The sequence below is a fragment of the Colletes latitarsis genome, chromosome 5, assembly GCF_051014445.1.
Source record: "Colletes latitarsis isolate SP2378_abdomen chromosome 5, iyColLati1, whole genome shotgun sequence".
Classification (NCBI taxonomy): Eukaryota; Metazoa; Arthropoda; class Insecta; order Hymenoptera; family Colletidae; genus Colletes; species Colletes latitarsis.
In genome coordinates, this window is record NC_135138.1 from 36753182 (window position 1) to 36773074 (window position 19893).

Sequence of the window (19893 nt, forward strand, 5' to 3'; positions counted from 1 at the left end):
GACAATGCTTCGCTGTCGCTGATTTTTTTTACTTTCGCGAGAGTTATTTAAAATTATCAAAAGAATCTCGAAAGCGATCGTTCTGCAGAGGATTCATATTTCTATTGGAAATTCGTCGTGAACAAGGTATCGCGAAATAAAGAAATTGCAACCAAAGATAAATGATAACTACTACCACAGATTCTACGACGAAAACTTTTAGATCGTTTAAATATAGTTTAAATCGAATACCTGTTTAAACGATCTCGTCAGCGGTCAGTGATGGTCGAAAAGGGTACGACGAAACAACGCGTCGACGGGATGAAAATGGAGAATAAGAACGTAGTGGTATTTTGTTCAGAAACTTTATTCATTACATACACTAGCCGACTACTATGCATGCGTTGGGGCATTCAGATACAGGGAGTTCGCTTGCGATCCGAAGAACGTTGTTTAAAGCGCGTATTTCGCGAACAACGGCGGTGTTCTTTTTATTTATTTCCGTTACTTCGTTTCACCCTTGCCTCTGTGGAGCATGTGGTTACCTCATCCCGTGATTGATTCGTTTAAATTATAGTGCGTTACGTTACGTGTAATAGTCCGGGTGGGTCTAAGACGAACGAAACCCTCTGCTCGTCGAGCTTTCCCTCGCGAATCGGGGAATCTTTAAAGCTGTCGTCTTTGAAAAAAGGGAAAAGAACAATTAAAAAAAGTAAGATAAAGGAACGTGCAAAAGTTACGCGATCGGAAACAAGACTCGAAAACTCGGTGTGCAAATTAGCCGATCACGGGACCGACACTGAACGCAAAACTGCAAAGAGACTCGTCAGACTTAGCGTGCCTCGCAACCACATATATTCGTATTTATATTTTTTTATATATATATATATTTATATATGTATACTTTGTATTTATATATTTATATACAGTGGGTGGGGGTAAGGTAACGACGTCGTCGTGGCGCGAACACTCGCTTCGAAGTGAAAGAATAAAAATTACAAATAGTGTGCCTCTGTATCGGCCTGTCCTTAGGCATTGCTTCCCGTTAACCGTAGGATGCGAGAACGATTAGGGGAGTGGTCCATCGCGACACCGACAAAGCACGAGTATCGATAGGAACGATCGATTCGTCCTCATCGATACCCGATCTTTCACCTTCTATTTTTACAATTTTTAACAATTCTCTGCCGCAAAATTGGCTCGCGAAAACGACAAATCTTAGCTCCTAAATTATGTAACAAACAACGAGTTCCATCGTAAACTCCGTGATCCTGATCGTCGCGAGAGAATCTCCCTTTTCTCGTCAACGATTCGCATCCCACGATCCTAGTTCCTAATCGACATCGAATACTCCGAACGGCCGTCGAGACGCCGTTACACCGACAACCACCGCACGTAGGTGGATCCGTAAATAAAGTATAATGCCTTAACGAGCTAGAACTTATACCGACATATTGCACATTTGACAACAGTTACGTTCTTCTTTAAGTACTTGGGGGGGGTATAGGAAGTGTTCGCTAATAAACATTTCGTTCTGTTGCACTCTATCTCGCGGTGATCCACGAAACACCGTCATTCTCACGCACTCCTGCACACGCAACACTCACGCATTATCGATGAAATACTTCCAGGTTCCTCGCGAAAATCCTCGAGTCTCCCGTCCGTCGAGGACCGGAAGGAAAAATCGGTTCGCGGGCGACGCGACGCCGCGTGGGCGTCTTCGAGGTCAAGTTCGATGTGTCTGTGGCTTCTAATTCGTTAAGTCGTCTCACTCGTCGCGGTGATTCGTTTGATTCGTCGTTTCGTTGCAAGTCGTTTCGGTGGTCGCCCGGAGGCGTAATCTCTGTTTTAAAACACACGCTCCCGTTCGATTCACTCTATTCAATATCACGATGCAACACACAGGCGCGCGCGCGCGTTGCCATACATATGTATATATTTATATATACGTATATGTATAATACATAATACAACTTCTATAATATATATTACACATATACTCACTCTATTCAAAGCGGCTAGAACTCCTAATTAGTTATTCGCGTTCCACTTTGCGTCGAATCGTCGCCTACTCGCGTGCACGGAGCTGCCCGGCGTCCTGTTACCCCTAACTTTAGGGAGAACGCGCGATCTCGATAACGATTTCGACACCTCCGAGCCGGAAATCGCGAGATAGGAACCGACGTCGACGGATGGAAAGTCATCTCGCTCCGCGGATCGATGATTTGTTATTGTACCGGCCGTCCATAGGCCACCGTTTCGTTGATGAGGACCGACTCCAAGTGGTTCTCGTCCGTTCGAGACACGAATCGAACGAGAACCGCGTAGGCCCTGCGCGATATCGATCTATCGCTTCGATGATGCTTGCGATTCTTCGTGTATTCGTTGTGTTTGCGTTCGCTCCTAGTAGGCAGTTCCTTCGGACTGGGATTCTCCTGATCAGTCTGGATAATTCTATTCGCGATAAATTGTCCTCGACGACGGGTTCGTAGAAAAACGCTCCGACGAAAGTTCCGTCAACGACTGTTTAAAACTCGGTTCCTTCGACTAACGAGATCTAGAATCGGTGCTGGGCTCAGACTTCTCCGTGGCTGATCAGTCGAGACCGAACCTGTCTTCTTCTCTAAGGTGTTGAACGGTTTCCTGTGTTCGTTGATTTGCGGGAAAAGCGTCGAGACGGCGATTAAACGGAAGCGTGGAGCGTGCTCGACGGGGGGCCTGGCGGGTACGCGGCGCTGGTCGGCGCCGCCGTGGGCTGCAGGCTCAGTTGCAGCTGATGCTGCTGCGCTTTCGCCCTTAGACAGGCGATGCTCTCGTTCCTGAGCTGCTCCGTGTCCTGTACCATTCCTGCGAAACGAACATTCCACCTGGTTAGTCGCAGACCCGCCAGAAATCGAGGAGTCGATTCCCGATGGTCACAGCGGGAGCAGACACGATATATTCTTCGGACATAAAAAGTTCGATCTCATTAGGTGCATGCAAGCGTTCAAGTATAATTATTTTCAATCGATAGAAAGAGCGACGACAGTGATTTTAGGATTCCAACTTGTATAATATCTTCGGTTGTTACAGAATTTACTATCGTATCTGAGCGATGGAGAATTTTATTCGATAAACGCGAACGCGGCGGACACAATGTACCTGAAGAGGAGGAGGGTCCCATGCCATCCTGACTTTCTTGGCCGCTTTCGGAGCTGGTTGGTCCGCCTTGGTGATGGCTATGATGGGGGCTGCTTCCGCTTCCGTTGTGGTCGTTTCCACTGTCCTCGCCGCCAGACTTGAGATGCTCCGCCGCTTCGATTGACTTCCGGTGCATCCCTGCGGGGCCACAGTCAATCAGTTCTTGATTATTTTCGATATCTTGACTAAAGCTGCTCGTCTTAGATGATTGAGCTGATACACACGAACAGAAAAACAAAGTCGAGTTTTGCTCCGTGGTCTACGGTCTTTTCGTCGCGTTCATTAAGCGTTGCTAACTCCGGCAGCTTGATTTCTAACGAAAACCGTTAGGTTAAGCCTTTGTAATCGATCAAAGATTGTGAAATTAAAAATAACAGGATGCAGCAGTTCGCGTCAAGTCCAATCTTCTAATACAACGATGAAACAGTTGCGAAACCTACATATGCGAATATATTTAATTTTTCTTCTTGCAGTCTCGTTACATTTGCGACGAAACAGACGGATGCACGTTAAAAGAAACGTTTACTAGGCGTAGGCACTGGCACAAAGGGGTTAAAAGGGAGGTGTCGCCCGTAACCGCGTTTCGGAAGTTAGCAAAACTTAATGCGTCGGTTGTGTCGAGATTTCGGGGAACGAAACACTGACGATTCTCACCTAGCAGCCACGGTGCGACCGACTCGTTCTCCTTGGCACTCTTCAGAATGGTCTCCGGAAGCGGCAAAGAATGTCGCACCATCGCCCCGTACAGCCCGTACTCCGCCATTATGGTACTTCTGCCCCAACATTTCTCCGTTTTGCGCCATTTTGCTCTCCGGTTTTGGAACCACACCTGAAACGATAAGTTCCAACTATGCCTCAACGCTGTTTCGTTATTAACATTACTACTTGTGGAATAAATTAATAGTATTTTAAATCAACCGAAGCTACGTTAATTATTTTAAATAACGACCCTGTGACACTGGACGACCACGAGTAACAGAAGAAACGAAACCAAGCGGAAGATTGCTTATTAGCTTTCGAATATTGCTCCTACGGTCTCGAGGAAGCGTTCCTGAACTCGCTGGAACTTCCCTGGCCACACTCTTGACTCACACGTTTATTTAATGATCATTGTCTCCTAATTGGAACGCAATGAGCGCGGAGGCGTGCGATCAGTTTCGTGCGTGCGGTTCCGTGCATCCTCATAGTTAACTATTACGCTTAAACGATCGGCTCGGTGTTCGTTATCCTGTTTTTCGCGGTCCAGTATCCAGTTAGGCTACTTGTTAACGATTCTGTTCGTTGGACCACCTAGGGCGACGACACGTGCCGGTTCCTCGGGACACGCTCGCGTCCACGTACGAGTTTCAACTTTAACGAGCTCGAGTGCTAAGAAGTTTGCCGCCCCGTGAAACGACAATGAGTAAACTAATCGTAGCTGCTAAATTGGTAATTATAATCTGCGGTGTTCAGCTTTCCGAGAAAATTATGCACCCTCTTTTTACCGATTTTTAACACTAAACCTACCACATCTGGTCACCTGACCGGTTGAATAATTTATGTCTTTATAAAAAGAAAAATTCTAATTTGTTTCTTATGTAAATAGGAAATATATGTATAACAGAAATAAAAGGAGAGAATTTTCAGTTTCCATTGTCTCAGAATAGTCTAACAACGTGTATGTAAAAATAGTGAAACTTTAGACGCGTGCAGTTCCGAAGCTACTAGTGTTTTATGCATTATTGAACGATCGTTGGAAGCGCTAAAGCCTCTCCTTTAAAATGGTTTTTGGTTTTTGTCGATCCGACTTTCCGTTTCCGAGATATCATAATTTATGTAAAGAGGCAATTTTTTAAAGTCCACGCTCCGCCTTAGAAAAGGCTATTAACGCGTGTTAAAAATACTAAAACTTTGAACGCGTGTAGTTCCGAAACTACTAGTGTTTTATTAATTATTAAGGCATTGTTAGCGGCGGCAAACCTTCCTCTTTAAAATGGTTTTTGGTTTTTGTCGATCCGACTTTCCGTTTTCGAGATATCGTAATTTATGTGAAGAGGCAATTTTTTAAAGTCCACGCTCCGCCTTAGAAAAGGCTATTAACGCGTGTTAAAAATACTAAAACTTTGAACGCGTGTAGTTCCGAAACTACTAGTGTTTTATTAATTATTAAGGCATTGTTAGCGGCGGCAAACCTTCCTCTTTAAAATGGTTTTTGGTTTTTGTCGATCCGACTTTCCGTTTTCGAGATATCGTAATGTATGTAAAAGGTAATTTTTCTTAATTCGACTATCGCTGTCTCCGTCTGACGCGTCGCGTCGTACCTCCTTGTCGCGCGTGAGTCGAGACACTCGTAACCAGGAAGTAGTAGTATTTCCAAGAATTTACTACGCACTGTTTACTATTGTCACGCGCGCGAGATGAATGAACGTGCGCGAGCGCAACGAAATGTCAACAAACCCTATCTCCAAAACTAGCCGCCGCATCGACTTGAAACTAAAATCGCTATATCTCCGGAACTAATTGAGCTATCGACTCTCACAAACGCTCATTTTAAAGGGCATTTCATCCTCTATCATATGATCATATCACCTACTATAATTTATGCTGTCTTCTATGTTTATTTTGACATTTACTTTGACGCTACATACCCAAAGTAGTTTTAACAATTCCTATTGATTATACGAGTGGTGTATGATAAATCTGGATTATAATTTTTTTAAATAGACGTTGTATACATTCGGCCTTGTTGAAGATAGAAACGTTTCGATTGTGGGAAGCTGATCTCGCGGAGCAAGATTCCAGGTTGGCGTGGAAAATTGTACCAGCAGAAATCGAGATCGTCACCGAGAAGCGTTTCGAAGGTGTTCGACAGCAGCCAATCCGTCACGCGCGTTCCAACTCCTTCCTGGTGAGCGGTGTACGTGATCGTCCGAGGATGTTATTTAAAAAAGGCCTGCACACGCATCATTTGCGACGACGTGTGCACCGGGCAGACACGGGGGAGGAGGCCGGAGGCCAGGGCGTGTACCAATTTGTAGCAACAATGCTAAAGTCACCGGCAGAATTGGAACGTAATTCGAGTGAATGGGAACCCGTTGCCCTGTCAATTTGCGCTGCCACCCCGAAATTATCTTCCGCCTAGCTTTCGAACGAGCTGCCCGGCCTTTTTTCGCGATCCATCCACCTCCCACCCAACCCTCCTCTCAATATAAAAATACTCATGCAAACGATGGTTCTGTTTTCGATCGAGAACGCAAGCTTTTGTGCCGCTAATAGCTACGCCTTACGAACAAAACTTCGCTGTACTTACAGCTGTTTACACCACTTCCGATTTTAGAGTTGTTTGCTCGGTTAAAGGGGTGGTCAAGCTTCAAAAGTTTATATGCCTTCTAGTTTATTGCACGCAAGACGTTTCAGAAAAGAAATGCATTATATTAATATTAATATTTGATAAAAGGACTCGGCGTCTGACATTTCAAAGCTTACAGACTTCCGAACAGACGCTGGAGTTTAGTTTCGTTTTATCGACGGGTCGTGACACCGTCGATCCATTGCAGACTCGGAATTCGCGTAATCGTAAGTGACGGTCCGTCATTCCGGGCTGATGAAAGCGGAAAAGCAGACGCGTAGAAACGAAAGGGATTGGAAGTCGCGCCGCGGAAACGGTAATGGTCGCGCGGAACGAGAGAATCCTGCAGGAAATCTTTCATTGATCGCGGACAGGCGTGTTCTATTCGCTGACGCGTAAATGATTGTACCGATCATAAAGCTGTTACTCGATTTCCAAGCGACTTCGCGAGGGCCGTCGCGTCCGACGACCATAACCGACGTGCTCACGCGACCGAAAATCGAAGAAATCGACTTTAAACGATCTTCGAGTTCGAGCAATTCGGCGAACAACTTTCCCAACTCCTGTTCGACTTTTACCGATGGCGGAAACTTTATCCTTACCCTCTGTCTTTTTCCTTCGTAGAAACATCTTTCGTCCGATATTAAAATATAGACGTTTCTCGATGTAATTACGTCAGTAAAGAATATTATGGCAGAACCAGAATCGATATTATAATAATTTCGAATCTCTACTTAATGTGCTTTATGTAGGGTGAAAGTTTTAAAATTTTTCCAGTTTCCGGAGGGGTAGTTCCTCGAGTCGTAAATCTTCCAGGAGGAGGACAGTGGTCCGCGCGGTGTTCGAAGAAGTTCGCCAGAAGTAGTATCACACCCCTTTTGAAAACGAGCCAGGAATGGTATAGAAAGGCAGCTCGGAGTTCGCGAGAGCTCCGGGCCCGTCGCCCAATGAGTCCTTTATAACTGTTCAGGGATCGGAAATCGCGTACCGGGATTATCCTTCGGCATCCTGGAATAGCTTACCGAGAGACGGAGACACCGAAGCACGCTGACAGAATGGATATATGGAGCCCGCGGGGGTTGCAAGGGTGGAAGGGAGGGAGGAGGAGGGTTGCACTGCAGAAGCAGCGGTAGCAGCAACGGCAACGGCAACGGCAACGGCAACGGCAACGAGGAGGAAGAGGATCCTTTATGGTGGCGTTCGTCGACTCGAAGGAACGGGAACTCCGTCGGTGGGCTTCTCGCTCTCCCACCTCTTCCTCCTCCTCCACCTCCTCCTCGTCGTCCTCCTCCGATTCCGCCACCCCGGCGTCCCTCGTTCTTCCCCGTTCTCTGGCCCACCATCCCCTTTATTGGCACACCCGGTATAATAAGGAGTGAGTTTGTATTTAGTCGGCCATGCGCAGTACTGGCTGTTGGCGTATCATCGATCAGACCGGCGACTGACTATTGGACCAAAACAAGAGGATGAGAATGGGAATGGGAATAAAGAGAGAGGGACGGCCGATATAGAAAGTGCGACGGGGTGAGACCGGGAAAAGTGGAAAGAGGGGGACAGCGGGGGTGTTGAAGGGAGACGGACACAGTCGTCGGCGTCGCGACGGAGAGAAGGACGCGCCAAGAGCGAGGGAAAGACTTCGGTAGCTGCGTCCAAGTTAGACGCGGGGTTAGTGTTGGTACAGAATGATACGAGGCGAAGCAAAGAGGGTGATGTCGGGCCTGCGGGGGTGTGCACGAGAAGAGGAGGAGGTTGGGGGCCCGCGGTAACTTCCTATGGATTACCAATACACCGATACAGGATACACGGTCGCGAAGTCAAGGGATAGCTGGCGATCGGGACGAAAAGAGAGGAGGAGACCGCCCGTAGGAGACTGGAAGCAGAGAGAAGAGCAGAACAAGAAGAGGATCCACGCGGGGGTGGGGGCTCCAAGAGCATGAGAGAGACGGAAGACGCGAGGACAGAGAGGACGGCACCCACCTGCCTGCTTCTTGCTGCAACACTCGAGCTCGATGCCAGCGCGATGTATTGAAACTGAGGTTGAAGAGTTGCCGTCAGGTACTATAGCAGGACGAGGGTCCTCGAAGGTCTACCTAACCGAAAGCTTTTTGATTTTCCGCCGTGGAGAGAGGCAGCCAAAGCAGCCAGGAACATCCAGCCGCGATAGGAGACGCGGACGAAGCGGGAAGGGCGCCGAGAGACGGGATGAAAATTGCCACCAAGACGCGAGACAACGAGACCGTTATTTTTCTCGAAGCCAACACGGACCCGACATTGTCTTTCGCAATCCGAGCATCCCCGCAGCGAACCAAGGAGCTAAGAATCCCGCGGATTCCATCGGCTGATACGCCTTCCGCTTTCGAATCGTCGTGCGTCGTCGCGCCAACACCGATACAACCCGCGCAAGGTGATACTGTCCCGAGGATAATTGGAGATCTCGTTACTCCCCACCGGTAACTTCAATTTACGATCGACCGATAATGAGATATCGAGTTCTCTGCTTCCCTACCCCACCCCCGCCGCCTCGATCTCCCACTCTGCCGCGCGATCACCCCAACCGCCGCACGACGCCCGCGTCGTCAAAGCTCGAACCGATCCCGGGACGTATTAGATGCCCGTTACGTGCTTATTAAACGCTTTCCTTCTTGCTTATTAAACTCTCCTCCTCTCTCTTTTACCGAACCACACAACATTAACCCCTTTTTAAAAATTGTATCGGATACCTTGTACTGAAATAAATTCGAAATGGGATAGCTCGTATTACCAAGGCTCCGAGGATAGGAACTGTTCCAATCTATCATTTCCGCGCAACAGACGAGCAAACATCGAGTCACTATACGCTCACAGATCATTTAATATGATGTACGTTGATCGCCAGGGCGAGTAATGGCTCCGGGTTCCCACAACTCGGAGTCAGGGGAACCAGTAAGCCAATTAATCTCTTCCAATAAGTAACGCGCGTGCGGGGAACCTGCGAGGTTGCATTAACCCCCGAAAAACGCTTGTTTGCCGCGTAATGCGCGAACAAGCATGTTCGGCGAGGCTCGTTGGTCATCGGCAAATAGTCGAGTTGGGAGCCATGGGGCACAGGGATGGACCCCATGCTGCGAAGTGGCACGCGCCGGGACATCATTAGGTGGGACACTTGCTGGACGAAGGACGACCAGGAGGGTCCCGAGCGTTAATCATGACTTAGCCCCCACGGACAAAAAGGACCTCGAGACGGAGTGAATTAATATCGACTGCAGTACTTGGACAACGACCAGTCCCTTTGATTCGCCAGATATTTATTACTGTGTCAAAGAAGTTTTATTCTTTCGTTTCAACTCGGATGGGGAGCTCTGGGTACGCCGAATTAATCATCCAAAATGATCCGATCGTCTATCTCGGTGGCGGAGTGCTGGTCGGTTGATTAACAGGAAATCACCTGATAGAGGTGATCGATTGTGCGGTACATAAAGCATAGACACTAATAGGGAACCCGATGAAGCTGTTACGTTGGTAAAGGGTTGATATCCGAATACTATTAGACGAGGTCTGATACCCCAAAGGATGGTATTAACACCGTAACGTGGTGTCAATGTTTGCTCGATGATCGTGTTGCAAGAACCAGAGGAATCCTTGTTAAAGACAATAACTTGGAACGAGCAAGGTACTTCTACTTTTGCTATTAATCAATTTTACACGTTACTCTCGAATAAAATTTGATCTACTCTGCTTCTAGTGAAATCTTACGACCAACGCGAAGGATGGCCAAGCGTAAGCGGGTGTAGGCAATCCTGAGGACGGGGCTGGCCAAAAATTCCAGCAATCCGGGCGCCTGAATTTTTCGCGAACCAATACCCATCTCGGTCTCCAGGAGGCGAGCGACTCTGGTCTCATTAATTAACGTCAAGACGGCGTGCAGCTTGACACCGCGGTTTCTTTTTACTTTCCATCGCGCTCCACGCAGACGTGTTTCCTCGTCTCTTGTCTCAACGCGGTTTTCACCACGCAGACTCCGGGTTTCGATAGCGTTTCATCGGCGGCGAGGGCGTGGCGAAACTTCGGCCCATGCTTCTAACTTAATTCGGTTAGTCGAGATTTATATCCGCATCTAGCCGGTATCCCCCATCTCGCGTTCTCTCCGTTTCGCCTCCCTCCCCCCCAGCCGCCCACGCTCCGCCAGATTTCGCCGTGGCGCAACGGGGTTTATTAGAATTTATAAGCGACCCCGTTGACAATCCCGCAACGCCCAAATTGCTGGATCTTCCGCGAGCCCCGATTCCTGCCACTCGAGCCCTTATTTATTCGCCACCCGTTGGACCAGAGATGTGCGAGATGGCGTTATTGGTCAATTTTTGGGGTGGAACGCGGCCAGCCGGAATTCATCGCTTTGTTTGCCGGCGATTTTACGAGCTTCGTCCGGCCTCCTTTCCTTCCCCAAAATCACCGACCTAAGAAACTGTCCTGATCCACGAGTCGCTGAATTTATGGCTGCTCGACTCTAAAATATTCCCGCAAACTATCGACTGTCCGCACTAGCGATACATTACGAATTTTAAAAAGCTCTGGTCTAAGCTTTCGATTCGCGACATTTTTTCAGGGTGAAAACAACGCTTACGTTCCCACGCGTTTCCTGCAAAATTCTACGCCTCTCCTAAGGGATGTTTCGCGATGGGGACACGCGCGCCACTTGTCAGCGTCTGTCTAGGCGGGCAAAAGTCACCGGGTCACCCTCCAGCCGTGAAGATCATTTAATCATTCGAGGACGAGCGATAGAAAATTCATGAGCTCGACGCCACCGACAGCCACAACCCTATTACGAGGGTCGCAGGGTCCACGGGCTATTGGATTCGAAGGATGATGCACCATATAGGTCCGCTTTTATGTGCGAACGATCGGCCGCTTCTTACGAGCGGATTATCAGCATCCCCCGCGGGAATTGTTGCCCGCTGAATCACACGCGGAGAATCCTATAATTCGACTTTAATTCGATCTGTCGGCAATTATGACGCCCAGCGGGAACCCCGTGAAAAGCAGCGTTCGAACGTAAAGTGGTAGTCGGCGATCGGACTTTTCCAACCACTCGTTAGCGACGAATTAGTTCGGCAAAAACTCGTAGCATTCGACCGTTGGAAAACGATGAAATCGTCGCGTAATTACGCGCCATTATACGTAAAAACGCTTCGAATCTAAAAAGCGATCGGTCGAAATTACGCGTCCCGTCGAGCCCGTGTGTTTTCGACTCGTTCCACCAGTTTAGGATTACCGACGCATTGAAAATTTCTTTTGATCGGCACCGGTTCTCTATTTCCGTTAAAGCCTTACAGTCCCGGTTTCGTTTTCCAGGTTTCTTTCTTCCTACCAAAGGCACACTTTTACGTAGCTCTATTATATTTCTCTACTGTTATTTGTAGTTAGGTTTTAGCACCTTGTGTATATCATTATTACTAGGAATGGAACATGAGATTTTCCACGGTGGTTGTTCGACGCCACCGCGAGTTTCAACCCTTGAATTCGACTTTGATTGTCAGTTTTCCGAGGAAAACCATATTTATGGTGGTCTCGCGACGCGAAACGGGGCTCCTGGAGTCAAGGGGAGACGGTGATCCGTTTCCAGAGGAGTCACGCGTTCGCAGGCACGCATACTCGCGCGAAGAGTGAGAGAGAAGAGAGCCTGGGAAGGCAGGAAAAAGAGGGTGACCGACGCAGGGGGGTAGAAGAGAAGAAAAACAGGAAGAGGGAAAAGAGAAAGCCTCTCTGCGAGGTTATATTTTTGTGAAACGTACTCGTCGGTCCGCCACAAAGGTCGTGGCTCGCCATCTTCGTGCTGGTGCTCGCCGGGTACGCGGCTGGGAAACGAAAAGGCGAGAAAGCTCGTTGGATTTTAGACGCAATCAATTTAGGCCCCCGTCTTTGTGCGCTACCGCGCGAGCGCACCGCGGTCTGTGTACGCGCGTGTGCCACGATCCGGTACGTGTGTGGGTGCGCGTAAAGCTCATCCGAGGACACTGCGCTCTCGAGTATTTAATGCGTTCGTAGCTTTGTAACCCCCTCCGGCGCGCAGCACACATGCGAACGCCCTTCTGTGCGTAGCGTCGCGACGCCGGTGTGCGCGTGCATCGCTTTCCTGTCGCGGTCGTGGCCATCGAAAAGACAAAATCAATAATTGGGCACGGACCAGCCTCGAAATTTCCTACCCGCGACGATTCCCCGCCGCGGCCTATGCGTAATCACGCCTCGATCCTTCGCGGACCTCTTTTTCCTCTCGATAGGGGGTGATTTCCAACGTTCTTCCGGAAAAATTCAATCAACTACCCCTGACTATTCTGTACTTTGTTGCGTATACGTCGTCGATAATGCGTTAAATATAGTAATTCGTTAGACTCTGCAGAGCATTCGAGAGGGTGGACAACGTAAGACGACACGCGAGACATCCATAACAGAATATTACTATTCGGAGTAATCGACAAGGATAGTGTATTTCGTTACGTATTGTAACGAACGACGTGTAAAAATCGCCACAACATTGTAAAAGAAAGCACTACTGCATATGCAAATGAATGGTGGTAGGCAGATGTTGGATGTTGACAAGATAATCGGACAATCATCGACAGTTTGATAGAGTTGCGCTTGAACTCGTACAGCGAAAATGACGTGCAATATAATTCTAATAAAATAGTAGGAATCGAACGAATGGAAATAACTGAAACGAATTAGTGCAACTGTGATCATAACAGTACATGTAGGAAGTATGTAGTAAAACAGAGTTTGAGAATTAATTATTTTGAATTCTCGTATTTAAATCTAAGGGATTTATCTCGTCTTTGCAGCGAAGCACATGTATTTGACTTTGATTCGTCTAGTCAATAAGTATCAGAGGTACTCCAAGCTGTGTCAATTTCTCCATCGCGTGATCACATAATTTCGGATCAAAGTCATCGTTGACGCTCTTCAGCGGAGGCTCCCCGGTGCAATGAAAAGAAGATTTTCGTAATCCGTTAACGATGGTCGGACGCGAAAATATTTATTTTGCCCGGCCGAGAGGGGCTAATTTCAGGGCTCAACGTTGTTTACACAGCGTTAGCGCGGCCTTTAGAACGTGTTAACGTCTCCTCTAGGCACTCGAACCGTCTTCTCGGACCTTTACCCAGGATATCCACCTGTCGTGCCACGTCTGGGAGGTAGAATCGAATTTTTCAGAAAATACCGTGACGATCGTCGTTCCGTGGAACTGAAATAACAGCCCTTTAAGGGTCGAATAATTTCAACCAGTCCGACCGGTCGTGAAAGCACACTGATTTCGATAGCTAGTCGATTTGGCGACTCGATTATTTTATTCCGCCAGCGGAATACGAGAATAAGAGAATAACAGGGTGGTATAATTTTCGGTGTACCACGCGTGGAACTCGATGGAGAGAGTTTGCAGCGAAGTCGAGCCGAAAATTACCATAAATTCGCCGTGCGAATGGTAATATCGCGACATAATTCACGTCGACTTACGACGCCGGCCGCCTATTAAACATAAACACAAGTAGTAGGAAGTCTCGTCCGCTGAAAATTCGCGGGTCATTTGAGCCGTTTCCGCGCCATTACCCTTTCTTAGCCTGGCTTCTTTGCGGGAGAACGAGCCCCGGTGGACGGAGGACGAGAGATCGAAGTCGAGCGGAAGAGGGTTGAAGAGGAACGGGTCCGTAGGTGGGGGTGGAGAACGTAACTCGATTCCTCGTTACTTTCTTCTCCACGGGTAGATTATATCCTCGAAACGAGCCAAACTTTCAGCTTTCCTCCCTTTCTTCCTGTTCATCGGTCTAAACGACCGGCCCAGGACCCTCGAATCCACCGATTTCATTCGCTGCGTGCACGATGGACCGCGACTACTAGCTCTCGCGTCTTCAGATCGTTATTGTCGCGAGCCATTTTGGTAGCGACCGACAGCGGGGGAGGGAGAACGGTTTTGTTCGTTCTCGCTGGTTAATGCGCCACTCCCGCGACAGCGAATTGCGCGCGGAAACGAGAGAATTAAAAATGAAAATTCGTAATACGCCGCCGGGGATTATGCTTCATTTTCAACGATTACTTTCCTCCTTGAATACCGAGCGCTTAATTCTCTGCTTGTCCTTGCGGAGCGTCCCGAGTCGCCCGAAGACATTCGCGTCGGGGAGACATCTTTGCGATCTCCTTTCATTCGCTTTTGATGGCGCGAGCAACCTAAATACAGGGGCGAATAGCTCCCTGATTCCCTCCTGGCGTCTCCTCTTTTTTAAATTCAAAGCTCGATCCAAAATTACACGACTTTTCAAGAAAATTGAGGATCGTTGCTCCGAAAGTTTGTAAATTTTGAACATCGCACAGAGGAAGCATATTTTGGGAGAATAGTAGTTAGAAAACGAACCAATTATTATTAACAACCGATGATAGTCAGAGGAGGGTAGATCGTATGTAACTGAAAATGGTAGGAGGCGTGGGAGCTTCGTTAAGGCACTCATTTTCACATACTCGCAAATGAAGCGAAACGTATATGGAATACTGTGTTCATTATATTCTGTACGAAGATTATGGAAGAATTATTTCCAGCCAAAGGTATTCTAGCAGTAAAACAGCTGCAAAGTTTTTGAATAAGTTACAGAGTCATGGAAAAATGATCCAGCAAGGGAAAGTTGGGAATGCTTGAAAATGTAGTGAAACAAGGAGTGGCAAAGTTACGGAGGCACCTTTGTTTTCGGTTTCATCGCCGGTAGGACCTTACGTTTACGATCCAGGCAATCTTTCACATAATTCAGTAGCAGTATCCTTCTCGCGGAGCCATTGGACGAGAGCAATTGGAGAATCGAGGCTCTTTGCCCAGCGAGATCGAGTTCGAAACGAGCCTCTTATTCGGTTTTACGAGCGATGCTTTTATGCACGCGGCTGCCAGTGTTCCTCCTCGGAAATTCTCCAATGGAACGCCATTTTGTTGAGCGTAACCAGTTGTTTTGTCGGGATCAACGTCGCGGCGACTCTCGTATTAACGAACGACAGCAAAAGAAACCGAGTCATTCCCCTTTTTTGAAACACGAATACGAGATAAATTTCTCGACAGAATGAAGCACCGCGTCTTCTTCGATGAAAGACCAAGCGAATTTCAAGTTTCCACGAAATCCCGGGAACGCGGACCAGTTGTTCACGGCGATAATTACACGCCTACGAAACGTATCGAGCAGTGGGCCGAGAATGATCGTGCACGATCGAAAGGGCACGTCGAAGACGCGAGGTGGCTCGCGCGTTCGTGCATGGCAGGCCGTTCTAACGAATCCTCAATGGCGCCTCGACTGAAACGGGGACTGACAATGGGGCCCTGTTGTCAGAAAGGGGGCTTCCTTCAGAGAGACCTTTGTCAAGGAACGTACGTGGAAGCCGGCTGAGAACCCTCCAGAGGGCCCCGTGGATGACTTGCGTCTCGCGAGCCGTTCGTCGCTACTTGAAGTCAATTTTTTCTCGTAGCAGCGCGGTCGGCTGGCTTTCCATCCTCTCTCGCGAACGATTGTGCGAGCCACGTCAAAATTCTTCGCTAATGGGCCGCTTACGGCTCGGATACGCGTGTTGTTTTTTCCAACGAGCCCGTGGGAGTCTCGGGCCTCATTACCCCGATAGCTTCGAACCGAGAAACGTCCGTCCGATCGACCACCATCATTCGCTACCCTCCAACTAAACAGTGCACTCCGTTTGCGCGGTTGTTTCGACATTATTCAATCACGATATTTGTTAACGCCATGGCTGAGATTTTCTTAAAGAGAATTCAGGTTCACTTAAATCGTTAGCTTAGTTTCATCTCAAAGACCGATATCTGCAGAACAAAACTTGGCAAACCAGTTCCAACTATACGTTCTGCTGGTCTACCCCTTCGTCGAAGCGTCACGTATCTTATTTCCAGTCTCGTTATTACTGTTCTGGCAACGTTTGTAAGATGAATATGCTGCGATGACTTCTCCATTTCAGTTACACAAAAAAATTGTTGACACGAGAAAATCGGTGCACAGAGGGAACCGTTGGGCGTTGGATAAATTGGACGCATTACAGAATTAAAATAATGTATCGGAAATACGATTAACGTCAGGAATTGGTGGTGAATGGACGGCGAGGCGCGACAACGGTCCCCGCTGAATGCGACCCACGATTTATTAAGCGTCCGAGCGCGTGGCGCCGCGAAAATTAAACAGTAATCGAACAGTGATTCGTGGTGTCATTTTGTCCGAAACACTTGGCGAGGCGGGGACCCCCTTCTGCGTTTATATATCGATCAGAACGAAACGACGTGTGGCGGGACGGAGCTGTAATTTTCTCACCCCCGTAAGAAGCCGGTAACCCTCCAGTCGCCGAAATTACGTCCGTTTGTGAACGATTCCGCGCGCCCAATCAGACGCAGCCTCATTTTGCGAGCACGAGAGCGATCGCGATAACGAGTAGTCAAGTCGATCGGCCGTTGCTGTTTTCTATTGAGGCTCCTGCATGGGGTGGATTCGGGAATCAATCTCTCCCTTTGCGTCGAGCTTCTTTCCAGACCAGGTTCACAGACTTTATTACGATCGGTCTCATAAAGAGTTCAGGTTATAAATATTGAAACACTTAAACGTTGTCTAGATCGATGCGATATTGAATTTAAAAATTTTATTTGGTCTTGAGTTCTGTGGAAATGAAACGAGCAACTAGTCGGTTGGAATCTCGACTGTGAAGGGATGCGCGAGATTGATCATTTCGACGGGAAAAACGTCGGCACCCGTGGATAGAATCTGTTGCGGGAACAAGCAATTATATCGTCACGCTTGCGAATCGCATGCACAATTACGCGAACTGTGGCACTGGGGTCTGCCGAAGACATTTCGATTAACTTCGCCGCGGGAGCGTTCCGTTCTTTCTTTCTTCAAATAGTCAACATCGGTCGTGAAACACGTTTCGAGAAGTCCTATAAAATTACGCGATGGTTCGATAAAGAGATTCAATTCAGGACAATCGTCGCCATTCTCTCTCGCGCGGAAATTTAATCGAAACTGCGGAGTATGTTCGAATCGCCGAAAGTATTTTTCGGATAAAAATTTCGACGAGCGAAGAGAAGCACGAAACGTCTGATAAATGTAAGGTTCTACTACTTAAAAAGACAGTCCACGGTGCAGAACATGATCCCTATTGATATTAAATTACTTTATTCTTTTGTTATTCGTTACCCATCGTTTGAATAAATATTTTTCGCCTTTGGTTAGAATCTAATCTTCCTTACGTACCCCGAGAGTCGCGACAATGAACGTTACGGAGTCTACTCTGCTTTCAGGCATCTGAAAGTTTCTCATTTCGCCGCTACCCAAAGACGAAGAAATATCCTTTGTGCCTTCTCTGTTCTTACAAGAAGACGCTTTCCATTCTTCTGTCCCTTTTGCGGACATTTCACCGGCTATACCTTTGTCCCCCATCGAGATGAGAAAGCCTCTTAATATCAAAAATCAACGAGCGTCTCGTCAAAGAGAGCACCCTGGAGCTTCCTTTATAATTTTTCGATCGAACAGACTTGCAGCGATTTTGGAAACGCGTCCCGAACAATTCCAGGCAAATCGAATTTCCATAGACACGGTTTGCGGATAGGTAATACAACAAGCATAATTAATTAATCGGTTCGTCCTGCGTCGGACTCCGATCCGCTCATTTAATCAATTAATAACCCTTCGGCGTGGCGGACCTGACAGCTGGCGTTCCGTCAAATCACCCGTTGGAGATGGGAATACCGGAAACAGCCCTTTCCGGTCATCTCTTTCAAAATTTCGAACCTAACGGCGCGTTACGAACGAAGGGTGAAGCCGATGAAATTGAATTTCCGTACCAAGGAATCAAAAATAAGCTTCTGAATAGGTATTTTCGCTCGACGAATTGGTGGGAGTAATAAACGGGGGCAAATTTAACGGTCTCGATTAATTTCATAGATCGACAGGGTGCAACTACGAGGCTCGCGAAAATACAATTAAAAAATGTTATCGATAACTGGATTAGGAGCTTTGTAGTATACTGTCAGTGACCACCGGATTTCTAGAGAGAAATTGCAAGCTTATTTCACAGTCTATAGTGATCGTGAATTGATTTTTCAGAGAATTTTGGGGTAAACGGTGTCAGCGATTGCTCGATCGCGGCTGCCTTCGCGGGTAGCGCATCAACCGTCAGAAAATGCCTCTAATCGATACGAAAACTGGCCGCCGCGACGCTCGTCCTCGGCGTCGACAGGCCGACACGCGTGGGCGTGCGCGCACACGAGCGCGCGGGAAACAAAAAAAGGCGCGCGGAACAAAGGGCAGAAAGGAGCTACAAAGAAATTAGAAAAGAAAAAGGGGGGTCGAAGTCGTCTCGGAACGGGCAGGAACAGTGCAAGGGACGAGGAAAATCGCGGCGAGCGGGCTGGATCGAGAAGAGGAACGAGTCGGACGAAGACGCGGTGAGTTAACGTCGGAGTGGCGGAGGGACAGCGGAGTAGGGGGCAGGCGTGGGTGTCGCGGGAGAGGGAGGGGGTGAAAGAAGAGGTAAGAGAAAAGACGAAGAAAGCCGGCACTCCCACACAAAAATATCACCGTTAACGATTACCAACCCCTCTTTTCGTCCCGCGCTCGTTATATTGTGTCCCCGCCGCGCGCGCAAATTTAGAAACAAAAGACGGGTGGAAGGCGCGGTCTGATTGGCCGACCGGTCCGCGACTCGTGTCTCTGATTGGCCCGCGGGACCGCACCCATCCTGCAATGGCCGCTTTGTCGTTTCACGCCGCCGCTACTCTCTCTCTCTCCCTGTGTGTACGCGCCTGCACGCTTCAGCCGCGAAGCTTCAACAACCCCGTGAAGCGCGACTCGACCGTGCCCCCTCCCCTCATGGCAGTCTCTCTTTCGCACGTTTCTCCCTCTTTATCCGTCTAACCAAAGCGTCTTCGTCGCGCTCGCACCCCCCGCGGACGTTTCCTCGCCACCTCCAGCGGTTCCTTTGCCACCTTTGCTTCGCGGCCCGCTGCCACCCCCGTCCCTCGAATTATATCAAAATATAATCAGCACCCCGGTACGTGTGCGGTTTGGTCATTCACGTACGGACGAGCGTGGACCTTTTAAAGCGCGTGCACCCCCACGTGTCAGCCCCTGTCGATCGAGTGTTTCTACTTTCGAGAACGCGTGAAATTCTCCATCGACTGGTCGTGTGCTCCGCGATCAACCCTCGGGCCCATCTTGACCTAAATCGGAATTTATAGGCGACAGAAAATGGTCGGAGCAATTAAGGTGATCCCATTCTTGAAAAGTTTCCCTCGTCATTGACAGGCGTTTGGGGCGCGGCGGACGAGATCAGGAGAATGTTTAGACTAGAGTTTCGGTTGCGAGTGAAACGCGCGTGGGAACGGATTCTTGGAATGCGTGCGGAGATTTTGGGGGGTGCAA

General features: G+C 48.3%; 1 protein-coding gene across 3 annotated transcripts in view; it reads right to left on the reverse strand.

The window, feature by feature from the left end:
- Nucleotides 1-361: 361 nt before the first annotated feature.
- Nucleotides 362-19893, reverse strand: part of LOC143341910 (uncharacterized) — a 61052-nt gene continuing 41520 nt past the window's right edge. For 2 of the 3 annotated variants that reach the window (XM_076765310.1, XM_076765309.1), the window contains 3 exons: nucleotides 3814-3988; nucleotides 3121-3372; nucleotides 362-2826 (listed from right to left, as the gene is read on the reverse strand). In XM_076765310.1, the coding sequence (XP_076621425.1) occupies nucleotides 2663-2826; nucleotides 3121-3372; nucleotides 3814-3988 (591 nt within the window). In that variant the 3' untranslated portion in view covers nucleotides 362-2662. The remainder of the gene's footprint in view (nucleotides 2827-3120; nucleotides 3373-3813; nucleotides 3989-19893) is intronic. The other variant, XM_076765311.1, reaches the window with a different exon arrangement.